Source organism: Eublepharis macularius, chromosome 13, assembly GCF_028583425.1.
Source record: "Eublepharis macularius isolate TG4126 chromosome 13, MPM_Emac_v1.0, whole genome shotgun sequence".
NCBI classification, from domain to species: domain Eukaryota; kingdom Metazoa; phylum Chordata; class Lepidosauria; order Squamata; family Eublepharidae; genus Eublepharis; species Eublepharis macularius.
This window is the reverse complement of record NC_072802.1, coordinates 4,350,655-4,368,080: the sequence shown is the minus strand read 5'-3', so window position 1 is coordinate 4,368,080 and position 17,426 is coordinate 4,350,655. Positions and strand designations below refer to the sequence as shown.

Below are 17,426 nucleotides of genomic sequence, written 5' to 3'. Positions count from 1 at the left end.
GAACTGTGGCCTTTTCATGCGCTTATGAAAAGCTGTTTTGCTTTGTAAAGTAGGTGGTGACTGGAAACTATACCTGAGACCTTTTGTCTAACAGCATACATGCCATTTGAATCTCTAGTTTAGACTAGTTACATTTCTGGGGTCACTATATTTCAGGGTAAAAACGGAGAAACCATTTTAATTCATCTTGAGTGTGATGAATGCAGAAGTCTTGCACCTTGAACTGAATTCTGAGGTTTTGCTTTTCTAAGAATGAAAATGGCTGACAAAGATACAGTTTTGTTAATTTCTGTATATCATGCTGCACAGGAATTTGGTTCAAATTTGTTAAACTAAAAATTGACTACCTAGTTCAGAGGTCGAGGTAATGGTAATTATTTTCTTACTTATTTTCCATCCAATAGTTCTTGGATAGTTCCTCAGGACAGCTGCAGAATATTGGACTCTCTTTCCCTCACGTATGAGTATGTATATGTGTGTATTGAGGCAACACTGAATGTATGTATACTCCAGATACCAATACATGTATGTGTATAGATATGTATATTTTGCCAAGAACAGAAGACAACCAAGAAGAAAGAAAGAAAGGAAGAAGCTGGGGAGGGTGACATGGAAAAGCTGAGAGAGGCGGTGAGGCACAGAGAGGCAACTGTCTGGGACCTGCCGCCACCATCTTGTTCCCGTGCTGACAGCTCTGACGTCACGGAGAACACGGGTCCTGGGGCAGCCATTCCGTAGAAGGCGACACGTCCCTCTGAGGACGAACAGCTAATCCTGGTGCTCAAGGAGGAAGGGACTTTGGGTGATTCAAGAGGGATGTTGTCTAGATAAGCTGGTACATTGTGTGGAGAAGAGACATCCGTGTTGGGCAGTGTTGCTCAGTGGCTCTGCAGGCAACATTTAGGTTACTAGGCAGAGGTCCTACCTAGTCCTGGACCTCCCAGGTAATGTTTTTGGAAATGGTACCTATCCCACAGGCAGGGACAGCTAAACAGGTGGAAATTAGGAGTCTCAACTAATGGATGAATGGTGCTAGGAGAAAGGGTTTAAAACTGTGGGAATGTTTTGGGAGGAGCCTTGAAGTGAAATGGAACCAGACTGCTGGTGTGTAATATAAAAAATATTGCAATGCATTTTTTAAAATTAACTCTTGGAGGTTGCTGAAGAGCCTTCAGTTCAGGATAATCATCCTGAAGAGAGAATGTAAGAAACATTTTCAGTCATCAAAATGAGGACAGACTAAAACTTGACAGAGGGTCTGTGGCAGGAAATGATGATCAAAGGGACACTGGGAAAAATATACACATGGGGGAATCTCAGAGAAAGAAACAAGATGGAGGTATTTATATGCCAATGCTAGAGACCTCCACATTGAGATTTTTAAAAATTGATTTGTCATTTTTATTAACTTTTTATAGATTTGTTTTGTTTTATTGTTTTATTAGTTGGTTGTGTTTTTAACATATTATGTGGTGAGCCACCACAAGCAGGTGCTAGAAAGGCAGCATAAATTTTTTATAGACAGATAGATAAATAAGATGGGGACCCAGAGTACTGGGTAGTAAAAGAGAACACAGATGCAACGACAGATTCAAAAATCTGGTAGAAAGGGGGAAATCAGTAGGATACCATTATTAAAGCTACAGAAAGGCCCGGGAAGGACCTTCAGGGGCTGTTCTGTCTGTCAAAGAGGGCAGACCGTTAAATAAGCTAGAAAAAGGAATACACTTTCCCACAGAATTGCGAAGGGCACAGAAACCATGCCTGAGCGAGTCCGTACTGAGTGAGGTAAGCTGAGATGGAAAAAGGGAGAAGGGAGGTGAACAAAGGAGAAACTTGTGAAAGAACGGGCAATTCCCACCCTCCCATTGTGTGGGTACACTCCTATTACAGTCGTGACCAAGAGACCCACATGATGGCACCTTGGAACAGCTAATTACAGAACTGACTAGAAGGGAGGTGGCCCTTGACTTGATCCTGAAGGGTGCACCTGGGGCGAGAGGAATCCGATGGGAACAGAGCGAGGTGGCATCCGGCCTTCAGACAGATGGAAAGGTGTCCTAAAAGTCCAGCACAGTTACGCTTGATGCCAGAAAGGGAAACTTCTCAAAAGTTAGGGTATTAGTCAAAAGGAAGCTGAAAGGGAGAATAAAGAGGGCCAGGTCTCTTCAGTAGGCTTAGAATAACTGAAACTGGTAGAATGTATTCTACAGATAAGGAAAGCTTCCACTAAATCTCATAGGGTTTCAGGGTGGTTAAGAAATAACCAAAGAAGCCAAAAAAGGCAAGAGGACATCTTTTAAAAGGGGGCAAATTTACCCTGCATGAGGAATATAAAGGGGAATACAGTTGGCAATAAACTCCACACGTTAAGTTCATGATCAGGTGGGCAAAACAACAATATGAGGAGCATCCTGCTAAACCCATTGAGATGGATAAGAAGAATTTTTTTATATTAGAAAACCGGCCATGGAGGCAGCTGGGTCATTAGATGACAAAGGAGTGAAAGGATTGCTGAAGGAAGACAAGATTGTAGAGGAGCTGAATGAATTCTTTGTGTCAGTCTTTACTGTGGGAGATGGGGGGGGGGTAGCTACCTCACAACCACGACTTTCAAGGGGGATGGCTAAAGAACGTAGTCAAATTAAAAGATGACAAATTAAAAGCAGTCACCAGGACTGCATGTTTTACTCTCACGGGCGCTTAATAAACTCAGAGGTCTTAACATGCAAGCTGTTTCTAAAACTGCTCTCCCTGCCAAAGAATTGGAAGGTAACAAAACATGCTGCCAATTTTTAAAACGGGATCCCAAGGAGTACAGCTTAGAGGCTAGTGGGCTTAACATGTATTTTGGGGAAACTGGTGGAAAATGTTATTCAAGTTAGAATTATACACATGTAGAAGAACAAGCTCCACTGAAGCAAAACATATGTGGTCTTTACAAAGTGAAATCCTGCCTCACGGACATTTTTGAGTTCTTTAGGAAGGTTAACAAACATGTGGACAAGGGTGATGCGGGAGACGCGACCTACATGGGCTTCCAAAAACATCGTCAAAGGTTCCTATGTAAACCTCGCAGTTCAGAGATAAAAGGATGAGTCTTCTTGTGGTTTAGAAACTGGATAAATGACAGGAAGTGGAGAGTATAAATAAAGGGGCAGTTCTTGCAATAGAGGGAAATAGGCAGCGCTCAGTATTATGACTGGTGTTATTTAATTTGTTTGTTAATGATCTGGGATTGTGGGAAAAAGCAATGAAGTGATCAAGCTTGTAGCTAGGACCAGTTTGCAAAGGCTCCTCTTATATCCTTATTTGCTTACTCATTTTATGTCTAGTAAGTACCTGCTCTCTGAAATGGCTGAACAACAGAAACATCAACGAGAGAACACGGACATTTGCCTTCCACAGAGAATACTGACCTGCCCAGTAACTACCCCACAGCTTTGCTCTGAGTTGAGAGTATTTACTTCTCTGTAGGGCAGAGCAAGGGCAAGGCCGTCATATGCTAAAGGAGAAGCGGCAAACTAAAGCCAAAAAGGAAACCCACTGTGGCCACAAGTTGTAAGAGAGAACTTATTTGGGGCCACGAGTAGTAAACTGGCTAAAAATGTAATGTATTCTCTATCCTTTATAAAACAGTAAGTATTTAAACAAATTATTAAGTTGCATAAAAGCTTTATTCAGTTTTATATCAAGGTTTTTATGGTTATAGCAACCAATGAGCATGTACTTTTATTTGGGTGGGTGGTGGAGAGTGCCCTCAAGTCATAGCTGACTTATGGCGACCCCTGTTGGGGTTTTCATGGCAAGAGACTAACAGAGGTGGTTGGCCATGGCCTGCCTCTGCCGCCCTGGTCTTCGCTGGAGGTCTCCCATCTCATTACTAACCAAGGCTGACCTTGCTTAGCTTCTGAGATCTGACAAGATCAGGCTCACCTGGCCTATCTTTTATTTAGGAATCCTATAAAGAGTACACAGATTTTAAAACGTTGAACTAGGCCTTTCCCGGTGATTTGCATTGGTTTGATGTAGTCCTTCCACAGTGTGCTCATCTGATCTTGGCAACAGCCACAAGGAGGCAGTGAGGCACCCTGAGAACATGGGAGGGAGCCTCTTGTGGCTCTAATATGTGTGTGTGCGCGCGTGCGTGCATGTGCACGTGCATCAAATGGAAATTAGTGCGTGGTAGTTATTTATTTCTTAGGCAAGATCTAGATGCTGTTATTCCAAATTGCACTTCTGTTGAAGAAACACGGTATTTCCCCCCAGTACTGTAACTCTAATATCTGATGCTGGGGGACAGAGTTGCCTGGTTTTCTTAGACTGACAGGGTCTCCATGCCCTATAACAGTTGCAAAAGCCAGGATAAGTCAACAGGTGAAGTTTTCTGCCTTGTACCCTGGGAGTTTGGGGGCAGGGCAAGGGGAGGACATGACACTGAGCTACAAGGCAATGTCAGGTCTGAGCGATAACCTGGATGTGACACTGGCGCATCAGCCATGCTCTAGAAACTCTATGGTAATCCCCCCCCCCCCGCCCAAGGTCCTCCTGTTCACACCAGCAGTGAGGACTGGTAGGGGCCAGTAGCAGGAGAATGCCTGCCAGAAGAGGACAACTGGCGTCCCTAAGATGGTGACCACCGTATTCTGAGAACTGCTTCTGTTGTGCCAGATGTTGCGCGCCTCTTAAAGAAGACACCTCCACCCCCCATGGCAATCCCATTTGAAAACGGCTATTGCACTGCCTTCGCTGTAGTCAGTCATGTGAAATGCACTTGCTGAGCCTGTCCCCACAGCTGCCACCTTCTCACCCAGGGATCCCTCGGCTCTTGTTTTCTGCCACGGTGTTTGCCCAAATGCTAAAATGTCCCTTGCAATGCAGTGGCATCAGAGGGCAGCATGTCGCTGCTGGTGTCATCATGTTGCCAGCGAGCCCCCCCCTCTTTCACTGGGCAGTCCCTATGAAGTTACCAATGAGGAATAGTATAGCTAGTCATAAAGGCACACGGCAACTAGTTAACATGTATTTTCAGTCAAGAAGCATCTCTAATCTACGTTTTTGTTACAAAACTGGAAGGATTATAAAGCCCTGGTGGGTGAGGACGTGATGCTGGTGGGCTGTGCTCAGACCTGTCATGATCCAGGTGGGTGAATTAGATGACACTGGATCCCTCCCGCTCCCCGTTTCTGGACTGGGCCTGAGGCAGTGGAGTGGGGCGTTCTGCAGGCCTCAGGGCAGCCTTTCCCTCAGGCACAGGCCTGCCAAGTGCTTATGGCAGGCAATTTCCTGCCAATCCCTCTGAGGCCTGTTGATGCCTCAGACACGAGCAGGAGAAACTGGGAAAGGAGCAAAGAGGGGAGGGCTGGCAAGAGATGTCCGGGCATTCTGCATAGGCTCTGTGATAAAACCAGAGTTTTATGATAAAACAGAGTGTTCCCAGGGTTGCACTGACAAGCGCTTCTGGTCATGCTGCCAGTGATGTGAGCACATTGACAACAAGCCCCCCCCACCCCCCCACGGGTAAGTCTCCCACCGGTTGCAAAGGGGGGCCTGGCAGCCTTCCTTCAAGCCTGGCCGCACATTTCCCTGCAGGCTTACATTTCCCAGGTAACCTCCAAGCGTCAGGACTGGACTGAGGGCCAAGCTACAAGTGACGCCTGACACAGGTTGGACACTTGTCAGCTTACCTCAAGTTTTGATGGGAAATGTAGGCGTCCTGATTTTGCAGCTTGGCTCTCCATTACAGCTGCAAGACCAGGATGCCTACATTTCCCATTGAAACTTGAGGGAAGCTGACAAGTGTCCAACCGGTGTCAGGCGTCACTTGTAGCTTGGCTCTGAGGAAATGGAGGGAAAAGCAGGAGACAGTTTCTGATGAGTTGGCAGAGCCAAGAGAGAGAGAGTGAGAGAGAGAGAGAAAGCGGGCCAAGGCGGCCTGGAGGGAGGGAGGCTGGGGGGTGGGTCACCCATGTGTTTGTTTAATAAAGTGGTCTTTCGTCTTCACTCTGCCTGGGTCCTTCAGGCCTCATATTCGGTCATGCAGCAGGGTATTAATAAAGTGACCGGAGGGAGTAGCCTAGGACTATTTGCTTTCTACTAAGAGTACCTGAACAACATGGAGCAATCTTTTGGTAGCTTTGCAGTAGGAATGCAGGTGACTTGCATCAGAAGGCTGTCAAGTCTCCCATGGGCCTTTGGCTGCACGGTCCCAGGTCTGAGAAAAACGCTGCCATGTCACAGCTGCCTTTCCCAAGACTGAGCCCCACATTCAGCCTGGGCTTCTTGGCCCATCTATGTTTCCCTCTCAGGGCACCCGGAGTGTAACAAAAGCCTCAGCCTCAACAGACTCGACAAGACTTCCGTCCCTTCCTGCCACACGGGTGGTCAAGCCCCCTTCCCCCATCTCTCACTCACAGGCTGCACAGAGTCCAGGAGTTTGGTGAGCTGATAGAAACGGCGAGAGCAGGATGTGGGATTCTTCCTCTTGCAAGCGATGATACGATCAAGTTCCTTTATGTAGTTCATCCGAAGTTCATCAAAGAATTTCTGATTCTTCAGGCCATCCACTGGAACTGGGACAGAAAGAAAGAGGAAACAGCAATAAATGGGGAAACAAAGAGCAAAAGGGACCTGGGACACATAAATATGAGCATACATGGCCCTCTTCCATCCGTGATTGCGAGAGAGCCATCGCTGGACTGCAACCTTAAGTCCAAACATAATTCTCACGACGGCAGAACTTGTTTTCAGAAGATAAGAATCAGAGCCATAACTTATCAGAGCATATGCTTCAACTACAGCCGCCATGTCTGACTGCCATCGGCACCATTTCGCCTCTTCCTTTTTCAAATGCACACGGAAAGGGTGCTACTTACTAATGCTGAAGAGGAGAAGCGCTTTCATGCAGAGAAATTCCTGAGGAGTGATCTGAAGCCATCCAAACTCTTGTGACAGATGCCGCATCCTGACACACTGGCTATACATTCTAGATTTGTGCATCCGGTACCTTGGAAGGGTAGGAGTGGGGAGATGAGGAGACAAAAGCAAACGTTAAAAATGAAGCAATTAACCACCTTTTCCTTCCTTCCTTCCTTCCTTCCTTCCTCCCTCCCTCCCCTCCCTCCCTCCACCCCCTAATGCTGCATTCCATTTTGCAAACTCCTAGATAATGTTGCAATCTTGATGGCGGTCTGTCCTGGCTCCGAGAGAGGAGAATGTTCTAAACTGTCAGATTATGGATGATCACATGACATGCTGAGGTCTCCTTGACCTCTGTTTTCTTGAAAAAAGATTGGCAACATTTAAAAGTTGACCAAGTCAACGGCATCATCCAAACAGATGGGCAGGTGCAGAGGCACTCCATCGAGCCCTTGAACGGCTGTTGCCTCAGCCTCCAGCAAGTCAACAAGAGGGTTAACCAGCTGAGCTGGAAGGAAGTACACTGATGCTGATTTGCTAAACTGCCATACGGAGACATTACTATTGTTAGGTTGTTGGCACTAAGCGGCCTCTCTGGTTCAAACTACAGTTTAGTCCCACTAGTTCCTCGGCTATGAACCGATCTTTCTACATAAAAGGCAAGCCATATTGCTGACAATGCACTTCTTATCCTGGTGTGCCTGCCTGCAAGCAAGACGGGCCGGGCCGGGCCGTCCCTCCGGAGGGCGCCGCAGCGGGAGGGCCAGCGTTCCTGGGTTTTCTAGGGCCTGTTGGTTTTTTTAATTGATATCAAACAGATTACCAGTTACAGAATACATGTGACAAATGACAGATAATGTGTAACAAGTATTAAGAGCATCAAGAAACCACTGGATGTGAGCTTGGCTAAGGTCTAGAGATGGGGACCAGCATTTGATACACCCTTCCCAAGCCTCACGGCTTGGGTTTTCACATCTCTGGCCTGTTCAAAACAGGACAGAGAGTGTGGGATTTACCGTCTTGCCCTTCTGTGGGGATACTTCTACATTTCTTCCTTTCCGGATGTTTCCCTACACTGTTTAACCTTACCTTAGAAAACAGTCTCCCTTCCGCCAGTGATCCTGTGCCTCTCTTGTGTGGCAGTGAAACAGTGAGGACCTGGGGCCTGTTGACGTGCCTGGTGCCGTCACTAGAGGGTCCGACTGGGCCCTAGAAAGCCCAGGAAAACTCTCTGCCATAAGTGACCTAACGTACCTCGCAGGGTTGTTGTGAGCATTAATGGAGGGGAGGATAACAATGTAAGTCACTTTGGGTGCCCCCAACAGGGAAGAGGGATATAAATGAAGTAAAATAAACAAATTAATTCCTGACGACCGATGTGAATATCTGAAAATGCAGCGATATTCTAGCGAATGTTTACCAGTGCATGTCTAAAGAGTAGGGAAATCTTGGCTGAAAACAAGACCGCTAACTGGGATTGTCAGGAGTGAAAACCGAAGAAAACCACCCAGTGCAGACTGATTCTATGTCAGGGACCAGACCTCGGGGACACGGAGCAGAACCCCCCCCCCCGGTGCCGTTCTGCTTGGGAACTGCCAGAAGCACGCTACTGGTGAGGCCAGCAAAAGGCTGGACTCAGTCGATGGACGATTCTTCTGATCGCACAAATCAGTTGTGATATGTGTTGCCGACTCCAGGAAGGGAAATTCGTGGAGATTTGGGGGTGGCGTCTGGGAAGGGCAGACTTTGGGGAGGGAGCTCAACGGCGGCGTGTAATGCCACAGAATCCACCCTCTGAAGCAGGTGAACTGACCTCTGTAGTCTGGAGATGAGTTATAATTCTGGGCAATCTTCAGGCCCTGCCTGGAAGCTGAAAACTCTCGTCCTGACTTCCTTGTGAGCACAGCAGCGCCTGGTGTTCTGGTTGGGGTGCACACATTGCCCCCTCTAGTGGAAGCTCTGACAGCAAGGAAAGGCCGAGCCACTTAGTGACAGGAGCAGATTTTGACCTGCGGCAACTCCCCCCCCCCCCAGTCCTTTCCTTTTGCTCGTAAGAAATAAGCAGCAGTGAATCACTTCTGTGCGCGAGAACGCAGGCATTCGCTCAGTGCAGCGTCAGGGAAGAGCTGCTTCTGTCCCCCATCTCTGGCACCCACCTACGAAGCACCCCTTCTCTACCCAGCCCCAGGCTGGAGTCGGTTTCTTGGTTACTGATGGAATTTTGGAATCTGGTTTTCGTATAGAAGGACCACACGTTGCAGCCACTGGCGAAATGAACCGGGAGAGATTTTTTTGCCACTCTCATGTCCTCCCCACCTCAATATCAGAGTTTAGCATAGCCAGGGTTTATCTTTGTAGGGCACTTCTCTTCCAGGATTTGTGCCCATCCCATAATCAGCATTTTGCATGCTGTTTTGGCTTATTCTTCATGTGCACACTTCAGATCATGCAGATCTGAATGAAGGTTCACACAAAGGAGCAGGGGGAGAAAAGGCAAAGACTGAGATGGAGTTATGGGAATTAACTCTGCTAGAATACAATTTTCAGGAAAGCCCCAGGGGATATAAAATGGAGCTGCTTCCCCCTCTTCTTTCCAGAAGGTGTTATAAAAATGCTGTTCTTAGTTTGGGATGTTAACACCTAACTTAGAGAGTGAGTGCCCGTGCAGGGAGGTTTGATAGATGCGGCTCTACTTGAATATTCACAGAACATTTGCTCCTTGCAGGCAGCCGGGGACTCCCTGCTTCCTTCCTGTATCAGTTCACAAGAACCAGAATGTGCATTTCCTACAGTGTGGTTGGGCAGCAAAACTGTCTTGAGAATCCCCATGCCAACCAAATAATTCAGGAGACCCTTAACTATTGGATCTTGGAAACTGTTGATTCTCAAACAGTATCTTGGGTACCGACAGAGCAACTTTAAAAAAAAATCTTCACAGCCAGTCAGATCTCCAGAGGCCAATCAGAAGCCCTGCTGCACAAAAGCCCCACCTGACCCCACCAACACTTTTCCAGGCACCTGCCCAAGTACTTTGGGAAGTGGGTGGGACCAGGTGAGGCTTTTGTCCAGCAGGGCTTCTGATTGGCCACCAGAAATCTGATTGGCTGTGAAGATTATTGCTTCAGCCACGGCTGCCACCATGACACAAGGATCTTCACTCCATCACCGTGTGTGTACAAGGAAATATTTTTAAACAATGTGTTCATTTTAAAAGTAATCCTGTTAAAGACAGCTTCTAGCTGAAATGCTGAAGTGGCACCCTTAACCTCCCTGACGTTTTGCGGCTGGGCACCCTTGTTCTAATGAGTTCACACACTCAAGAGATTGTGTTCTTACTGTGGTTGTCAGTTCAAATCCTGCTGCAACCTGCTTCCAGGAGATGCAAAAGACTTAGGGAAAGGCGGCTTAGGTCAAAAAGAGGCCAGAACTCAAGCCCAGTGAACAGGATTTGCACGGAAAAGGCCTCGGGACCAATCCCCGCATTTCCACTTAAAAGGTCTCTGGCAGGGCCAGTAAGGGCTGGGAAAGCCTTTGACCCACCAGAGAGACTGAAGAGCAGCTGCTGAGCAACGTGATGATTCTGCACAACGTGGTCTCACTTTGACCCAGTTACAGTGATAGATATGGACAGGATTTTGGCATCTGTGAAGGCCACTATTTGTGCACTGGACCCTTGCCCGCCTTGGCTGCTAGAATCATGTAAACGAGCCTCTGATGCCTATTATAAATCAGTCGCTAAACGACGGCACCTTCCCCCGACCGCTCAAGGAGGTGGTGATCCCACTATGTAAGAAACCACCCCGAGACAAACTTGATGTGGCCAATTATTGCCCAATTTCTAATCTGCCCTTTGTGGGCAAAGGGATCAAGGGAGCAGTAGCAGACCAGCTCCAGGTCTTCTTGGATAACTCTGGACCCTCTCAGTCTGGTTTCAGGCCAGGCAATGGGACGGAGACGGCTCTGGTGGCTCTACGTTGATGACCTCCACCGGAATGTATACAAAGGCCATGCTTCCTTGTTGCTCCTTCTGGATCTATCTGCAGCCTTTGATGCAGTAAGACCCATGCCATCCTACTGTGGTGCTTAGAGGCAGAAGTAGGTTTCAGGGGCTGTGCCTTGGACGGGTTAATTCGTTCCTCGTGGGACAAACTCAAAGGGTTGGTGCTGAAGACCGGCTATCTTCAGTGTGGGAATTATCTGTGGGGTTCCATGGGGCGCAGTCTTATCCTCTATGTTATTCAATATCTATGTAAAGCCTATAGGAGAAATTATTTGAAGCTATGGAACTGGATGTCATCAGTATGCATCAATATGCAGATGACACCTAACTGTGTATCTATCCCAATCCTCAGCTGATGCTATAGAGGTTCTGAGTCGCTGCCTGACAGCTACAGTTAAATTGCTGAAAGCCAACAAATTGAAACTCAACCCAGACAAGATGGAAGTGACGCTGGCTGGAAAAGCAGAGACGTTGAAAGACATTTTGCTCCCCCCTTTTGATGGGGTTTAATTAGAGCCTAGGGGCTATACTGGACCCAGCATTGCTGCTGGAGAAGCAAGTTAAGACAGCTGCAAAAAATGCCTTCTGCCAACTCAGTCTAGCCTAGAAGATGGCTCCCTCCCTTGACATGGTTGATCTTGCCGCCTGGATCCACGGCATGGTAACGTCGAGGCTAGACTGCTGTAATGCACTTTGTAATCCCCTCAAAGTCCACTTGTGGACTCCAGTTGGTGCAGAAAGCCACAGTTTGGTTATTATCCGGAGCTAAGCGGAGCGTGCATTTTACTCTCACTGGTCATGCTCAAAGCCCTTTCTGGCATTGGTCCCTCATATCTGCAGGATGCCCCCTCTGCCTGTGCTCTTCCATGGCAGCTTCATCTGCCAGAACGTTGCCTTTTGCAGGGGCTACCCTGTAAATGGTCAAAATCAACAACTGCCTACGCACACACACGTTCTTCGTTGTGGCCCCACCTTATGGAATGGCTTGCCTGGTGAGGTTAGGCAGGCCCCCACTCTCCTGGCTTTCCCCCAAGTATGAAAACTTGAATTACTTAGGAGGGTTTTTTTACACTAGCAGGAGGGCTGTGCTGTAAGGAAATGGTTCAAAGAGATGTTTTGGTAAAGGGATGGGCTGTAGGCTATTCTACTGGGCACTGTCTGCTGCTACTTCGTCTAATATGCCAGGTTTAATTGCTAATGATTCGTTTCAGCATTGTTTCACCTCTAAGTTGGATTTTTGATTGTTTTCTAATATCTGCAAATTTGCCTTTGCATACCCTATTTTATTGTTCGTTGACTGTCCCAGCAGTTGATTGTCTTGAATTACTCTGTGTAATCCACCTTGAGTCTCAGTGAGAAAGGCAGACTATAAATAACATAAATAAAATAATAAAATAATATACATGTCCATGTTTGAGACTGAAACACGAAGTTATCTGTGAAGTGGTCACCCCAGATGCAGGCCTCACATCACTGGAGCTTGTCTATGAAAGCGGTTCAAAAATCAGCCATGGATAATCAAAGCCAACCACGGACGGGTTCCTGAGGAATGTCCCCACAGGCACAAACCAAGTGTTACCATGTAAGCATTTGCTCACTTGCTCTTGAAGGCCAAGAACCGGAGCAGGCTTCCCATCCAAGTGGAAAATCTGAAGGAATTCCTGCTGTTACTCAGGAGCCCCCTTAAAATATGACAGCACTTTATCCCAGCTATCTTCTATCCCGTTCCTTTTAACAACATGAAAGAGGCAGGCGAACAGTGCAAATGAAAGCTAGGACTTACTCGTTGAAGACCAAATCTGGAGCAAAATACAGCATCCGCGAGTTCACATTGGTGAATGATCTCCACCCCATAGCAAAAATCATCAGACCCATCCAGGAGTACTGAATGATTGCCATTTGGTCATCCACATGCAGGTTACGGAATCCTAGAGCAAGGAAAGGAAACGGGCAACAGGAGGTCAGCGTGGGGACAAAGCACCTCAGGGGCATAAAAGGACGTGTGTGTGTGTGTGTGTGTGTGTGTGTGTGCATCCAGGCACGGCATCCAGGCGTCTCCAAATGTAGTGCCGCTTTCTGCAATTTGTATAATCGATGTCATTTCATTTGGGAAGCTGAGAGGGAAAGAAAGAGAATGCCGCACTCTTTGTCATGGGAGAAAGTAGCTCAGTAGAGCATGAAACTCATAACGGAGTTATTTTTGTTACTATTGTAACAGATGTTACTTTTCAATTTATACTGCAACACCCAGCAAAAAAACACAATTCACATTCTTGGGCGCGAATTGGGCCACAAACTGGAGTCATGTCGGGAAATTGCGTCAGGAAGACGCCGTCGTTCCGGGAGTTTTGCGCGATTTTGCGCCGCTGGTAAGACACGTGAAAATGGCCTATTCTGACTGCTCCGTTCCCTGGTCTTGAACATACATGTAAATCTTATGAAACAGGCAGAGGCAGCCATCAGGAGCAAAATGAAAGTTCTCACAGGCCCTAGTTAAACCACAGCAAACTGGGAAGGATACATGCTTTGCTAGGGTAGAATAAAAGTAAAACATTTATGTCACTCAACGTTATCGAGCCTGGAAAAAGTTGTAAGTTAGCCTCACATCCTGCGGATACATTCTCAAGAGCCCCAACTCATAATTCCACGCGAGGAATTGCTCTGGATATTCCCCACCCATGTTCTGTCGCCCTCTGACTCATCCGAGGACAGAAATAGGCAAATGAAGGCCTGGGGTTTATTTATTTATTTTATTTTTAACCCGCCCTCCCTGCAAGCGGGCTCAGGGCGAGGTACAACATTGATTAAAGAACAACTTAAAACCAATTATAAAAACAGGTTGAGGCCTGAGGCCCGAGGGAGTTTTTGTCCGGCCCCTCAAGCTGGGCAACCGGGTGCTGAAAGCATTCGGCTGCTGGAGTGTGTGTGTGTGTGTGTGGGGGGGGGGCAGGAAGCTCAAGCTTCTGAAAAACTGCGGAACAGCTTAAGGACCCCGAAGAGTGTCCCAGTGGGAGGGAGGACCGCGCCGGGGTTTCTGGTCACTCTTAAGGACTCTTGTGTCGCCTGCCATTTCGTTGCCCGTTAACCAAATTTAGAGAGGTCCTTTTGGAGCACCTCACAATCCATTGTGTTTTCACCATCCGGAACAATGTGGCGTCATTTGCAAAATTTGCAACCTATTTAATAACAACAACAACAACAACATTCGATTTATATACCGCCCTTCAGGACAACTTAATGCCCACTCAGAGCGGTTTACGAAGTGTTATTATTACCCCACAACAACAACCACCCTGCGAGGTGGGTGGGGCTGAGAGAGCTCCAGAGAGCCGTGACTCGCCCAAGGTCACCCAGCGGGCTTCGTGGAGGAGTCAGCTGGGTGACCTTGGGCGAGTCACAGTTCTCTGGAGCTCTCTCTGCTTTATTTTTATTGTTTGTATTATTGTTATTAACTAGGGTTGCCAGTCTCCAGGTGGTGGCTGGAGATCTCCCAGAATTACAACTGATCTCCAGACCACAGAGATCAGTTCCCCTGGAGAAAATGGCTGCTTGGAGGGTAGACTCTATGGCATTATATCCCATTGAAGTCCCTCCCCAAACTCCACTCTTTCCAGGCTCCAACCCCTTTATCTCACTGAATTTCCCAACCTGGACCTGTCCTGTTATTGATTAACCCACCTTTCTCAGTAGGACTGGAAGATTTTATTCCTCAGCCCTGCTCCAATTCATCAGACATCAAATGTGATAAATCTCCAGGCAGTACTAATATTAATAACAAGGATTATTAAAAGAAAAAAAGCCTGAAATTAGTTGCCAGCTCTTTCTGTTTCATGAGCAAGCCACAAAATCAGATACGGCTGTCAGGCTGAAAAAACTGCCCACATCCATTTTAGCTGATGTCTTATTCCACTGATTCTTAAATGAGCTTTTAAGCTTAATGGGGAAATGTTTCGTTTCTAATGACAGCTGTGAAATCTCAGCTTCTGCTTCTTGTCTTAGAAGTTACCAGTTTCCCAAAGCAAGTGCCCGTCATGCATTACGCATGTCAATGCTGAGTAGATGGTCCTGGGTTATCATGGCTCATGTGTGTCCCTCTGTTTTTGAGGACATGAAACCTCAGCTGTCAATTTAAAAAAAAGGGGAGGAGTTGTTTTTTTTCCAAATTCCATGTTAAAATCCACATTTGATCAGTGGAAATCTGCAAATCTACACTTGTGAGTCATGTGACTCTTGAGTAGAGATGGGCACGATCTGCTTGCGATCGAAAACCCCCCACAATAATGGCAATCGCGCGATTAGGACCCAGCGGATCGTGCTCGGCCACGGCCAACGATCCAGCGATCGGGGGGGGGGGGGGGCTGGATCGAGGCTTGATCGGGTCAATTGTGCTCGGATCGGGAAGCCAGACACTCAGGCGCCAGCAATCTATTCCCCTGGCAACAGAGCCAGGGGAATGCCTGAGCTGTGTTTGCCCTCCTTCTGTCGCCCTGGAAACCCAAATGGAAGCCCAGCTTTCCTTGATCAGCAGGGCTTCCTTCCAACCATGGAGCAGCAACGCACTCACCACCAGTTGGGAGAAGACAGCCAGGGGAGGGAGGGGGAAGGGGGTGTTCTGTAGCCATGGGCACTCCAATCTCATCCCTGCAAACCCTGATAGGCAGCTCTGATGGCCAAACACAAGCCAGACCCCCCGCCCCCTGAGGGGAGGCGGCTCGTCGCCGTCTCCCCGTGCCCGCCGACCGCCGCCAACATCCACCTTCCCACATAGCTGGGAATAGCAGCGCGTCCTGCTTTGGCCTCCATGATCCACAATCTACAGATCGGGAACGGGAGATGATTGGTGTGGATCGTTTATTGGGGATCGTCGCTGGTGCCGATCCATGATCAGCTGGATCGTTAATTTATTTTGGATCGTGCCCATCTCTACTCTTGAGAACTTTCAGTAATGGCAGGATATGTCAGCTGGGTTGCCAGCTTCCAGGTGGGGGCTGGAGATCTCCCAGAATTCTAACTTCTCTCCAGGCCACAGAAATCAGTTCCCCTGGGGAAAAGGCTGTTTTGGAGTGTGAAGTATGGCATTATACCCCACTGATGCCACGTCCTTCCTCAGTTTCCATCCCCAATTATCCCGGAATTTCCTAACATGGAGTTGGCAACCCAAATGCCAAAAAATAGTTTTAGACCAACCAGAGTCTTGAAAATAGGTACCACATTTTCCATCCTCAGACACCCCCAAAGACTCAGCATCTAAATATTATTCAGATCTAATACATTAGATATATGCCACAAAGTCTTCATACTTTAAGCAGAGGCTCCAGAGCCAGAGTTTAAATTGGAAAAGGACCAAAAGGCTATTTGGAGTATGAAAATACACATATAAAAGGCTGTTGTGGTTCATCCAATAAAGGCAATGTGTGTACGAATTTTCTGTACTGTAGTTTAATGTAAGCTCACATTTCTGCTGTAACTCTAACACAAATGTGTGCTCACTAACCCAAAATACTAAAATACACCTAACTAAACAACTGATAATCCTGGATTTTAGGGAAGTAAAGCTGAGTTTCAACTTGCAGAAAACTGGGAAAGAGAAATATTGTTCAGCACCTGCAGGATTAGTTTTACAGGGGGGGGGGTCTTTTATTTCTTTTTGTGAGTGCATTCTGGGAATTCAACTTCAGAAGAATCCTAGAATTCAACATGATGAGCTTCTCTCTGGTAAATGCCTCTGATCATTCGGAATCCAAAAATCCAAGGAGGATTTCATAAGCATCCCTATTTTGTGGTTACGTATCCCTGTGTTTTTTTAAAAAAGATTACGCATACTTATTCAAATGTATCTTTAGCCGATGGGGAGGAAGCCAGGTTCTAGGAAGAGCAAACCGAGCCCAGCAGTTACTTTATCAGCAAGGCTTCTGAAAGTAAGTTTTTGTCCCCATAGGCTAAAAATACGTTTTCTGAAGCTGGGTACTTTCACATTTTGTTGGTGTTAGAATCTACAGTTTGCTTGGTTGGCAACACATGGATTTCAGTGAATGTAAAGGAGACAAAAAGATTGCCACAGTTACTCTAGACCACTCTGCTCTGGACATGGCAGTAAGCCTTTATTACCAACCAGCAGCCTTGTAGCTCTTGAGTTAGATGGGGGCTATTAAGCGGGGGGGGGGGGGATCCCCACTCGTGATCCATGCCAACTCTGCGTTGAGCAGACATGTAGCTGTGCTGTTCTGAGGGGACTGTGGCCTCAATGATGTAAACTTGTATAACTGCAAAACTTACAGGGAACACCTATGAAGGGAACTGCCATCAATACACACAAGATACAATTCTATTCTCTTTTTCTTCTGAGCCTGATGTAAACTATTTCAAACCAGCATGTGGAATTGACAGGGCTAAAAGGAAGCTGGTATAGGATGGTACGGAAGAGCAAGAAGAAAGTAGCTAAAGCGGTACTTCCCATCTTGCTTTGAGCCCTCTAAAGAGAGTACTGGTAAGAAATCTAAGTTACTTT

The 17,426-nt window shown here is 47.0% G+C and overlaps 1 protein-coding gene across 1 annotated transcript in view; it reads right to left on the bottom strand.

Moving 5' to 3' along the window:
- The window catches only part of AR (androgen receptor), a 201,129-nt gene that overhangs the window by 6,747 nt on the left and 176,956 nt on the right, over nt 1–17,426 (bottom strand). The window contains exons 5-7 of the mRNA XM_054996389.1: nt 12,702–12,846; nt 6,876–7,006; nt 6,415–6,572 (exon numbers count right to left, since the gene is read on the bottom strand). Of these exons, the coding sequence (XP_054852364.1) occupies nt 6,415–6,572; nt 6,876–7,006; nt 12,702–12,846 (434 nt within the window). The remainder of the gene's footprint in view (nt 1–6,414; nt 6,573–6,875; nt 7,007–12,701; nt 12,847–17,426) is intronic.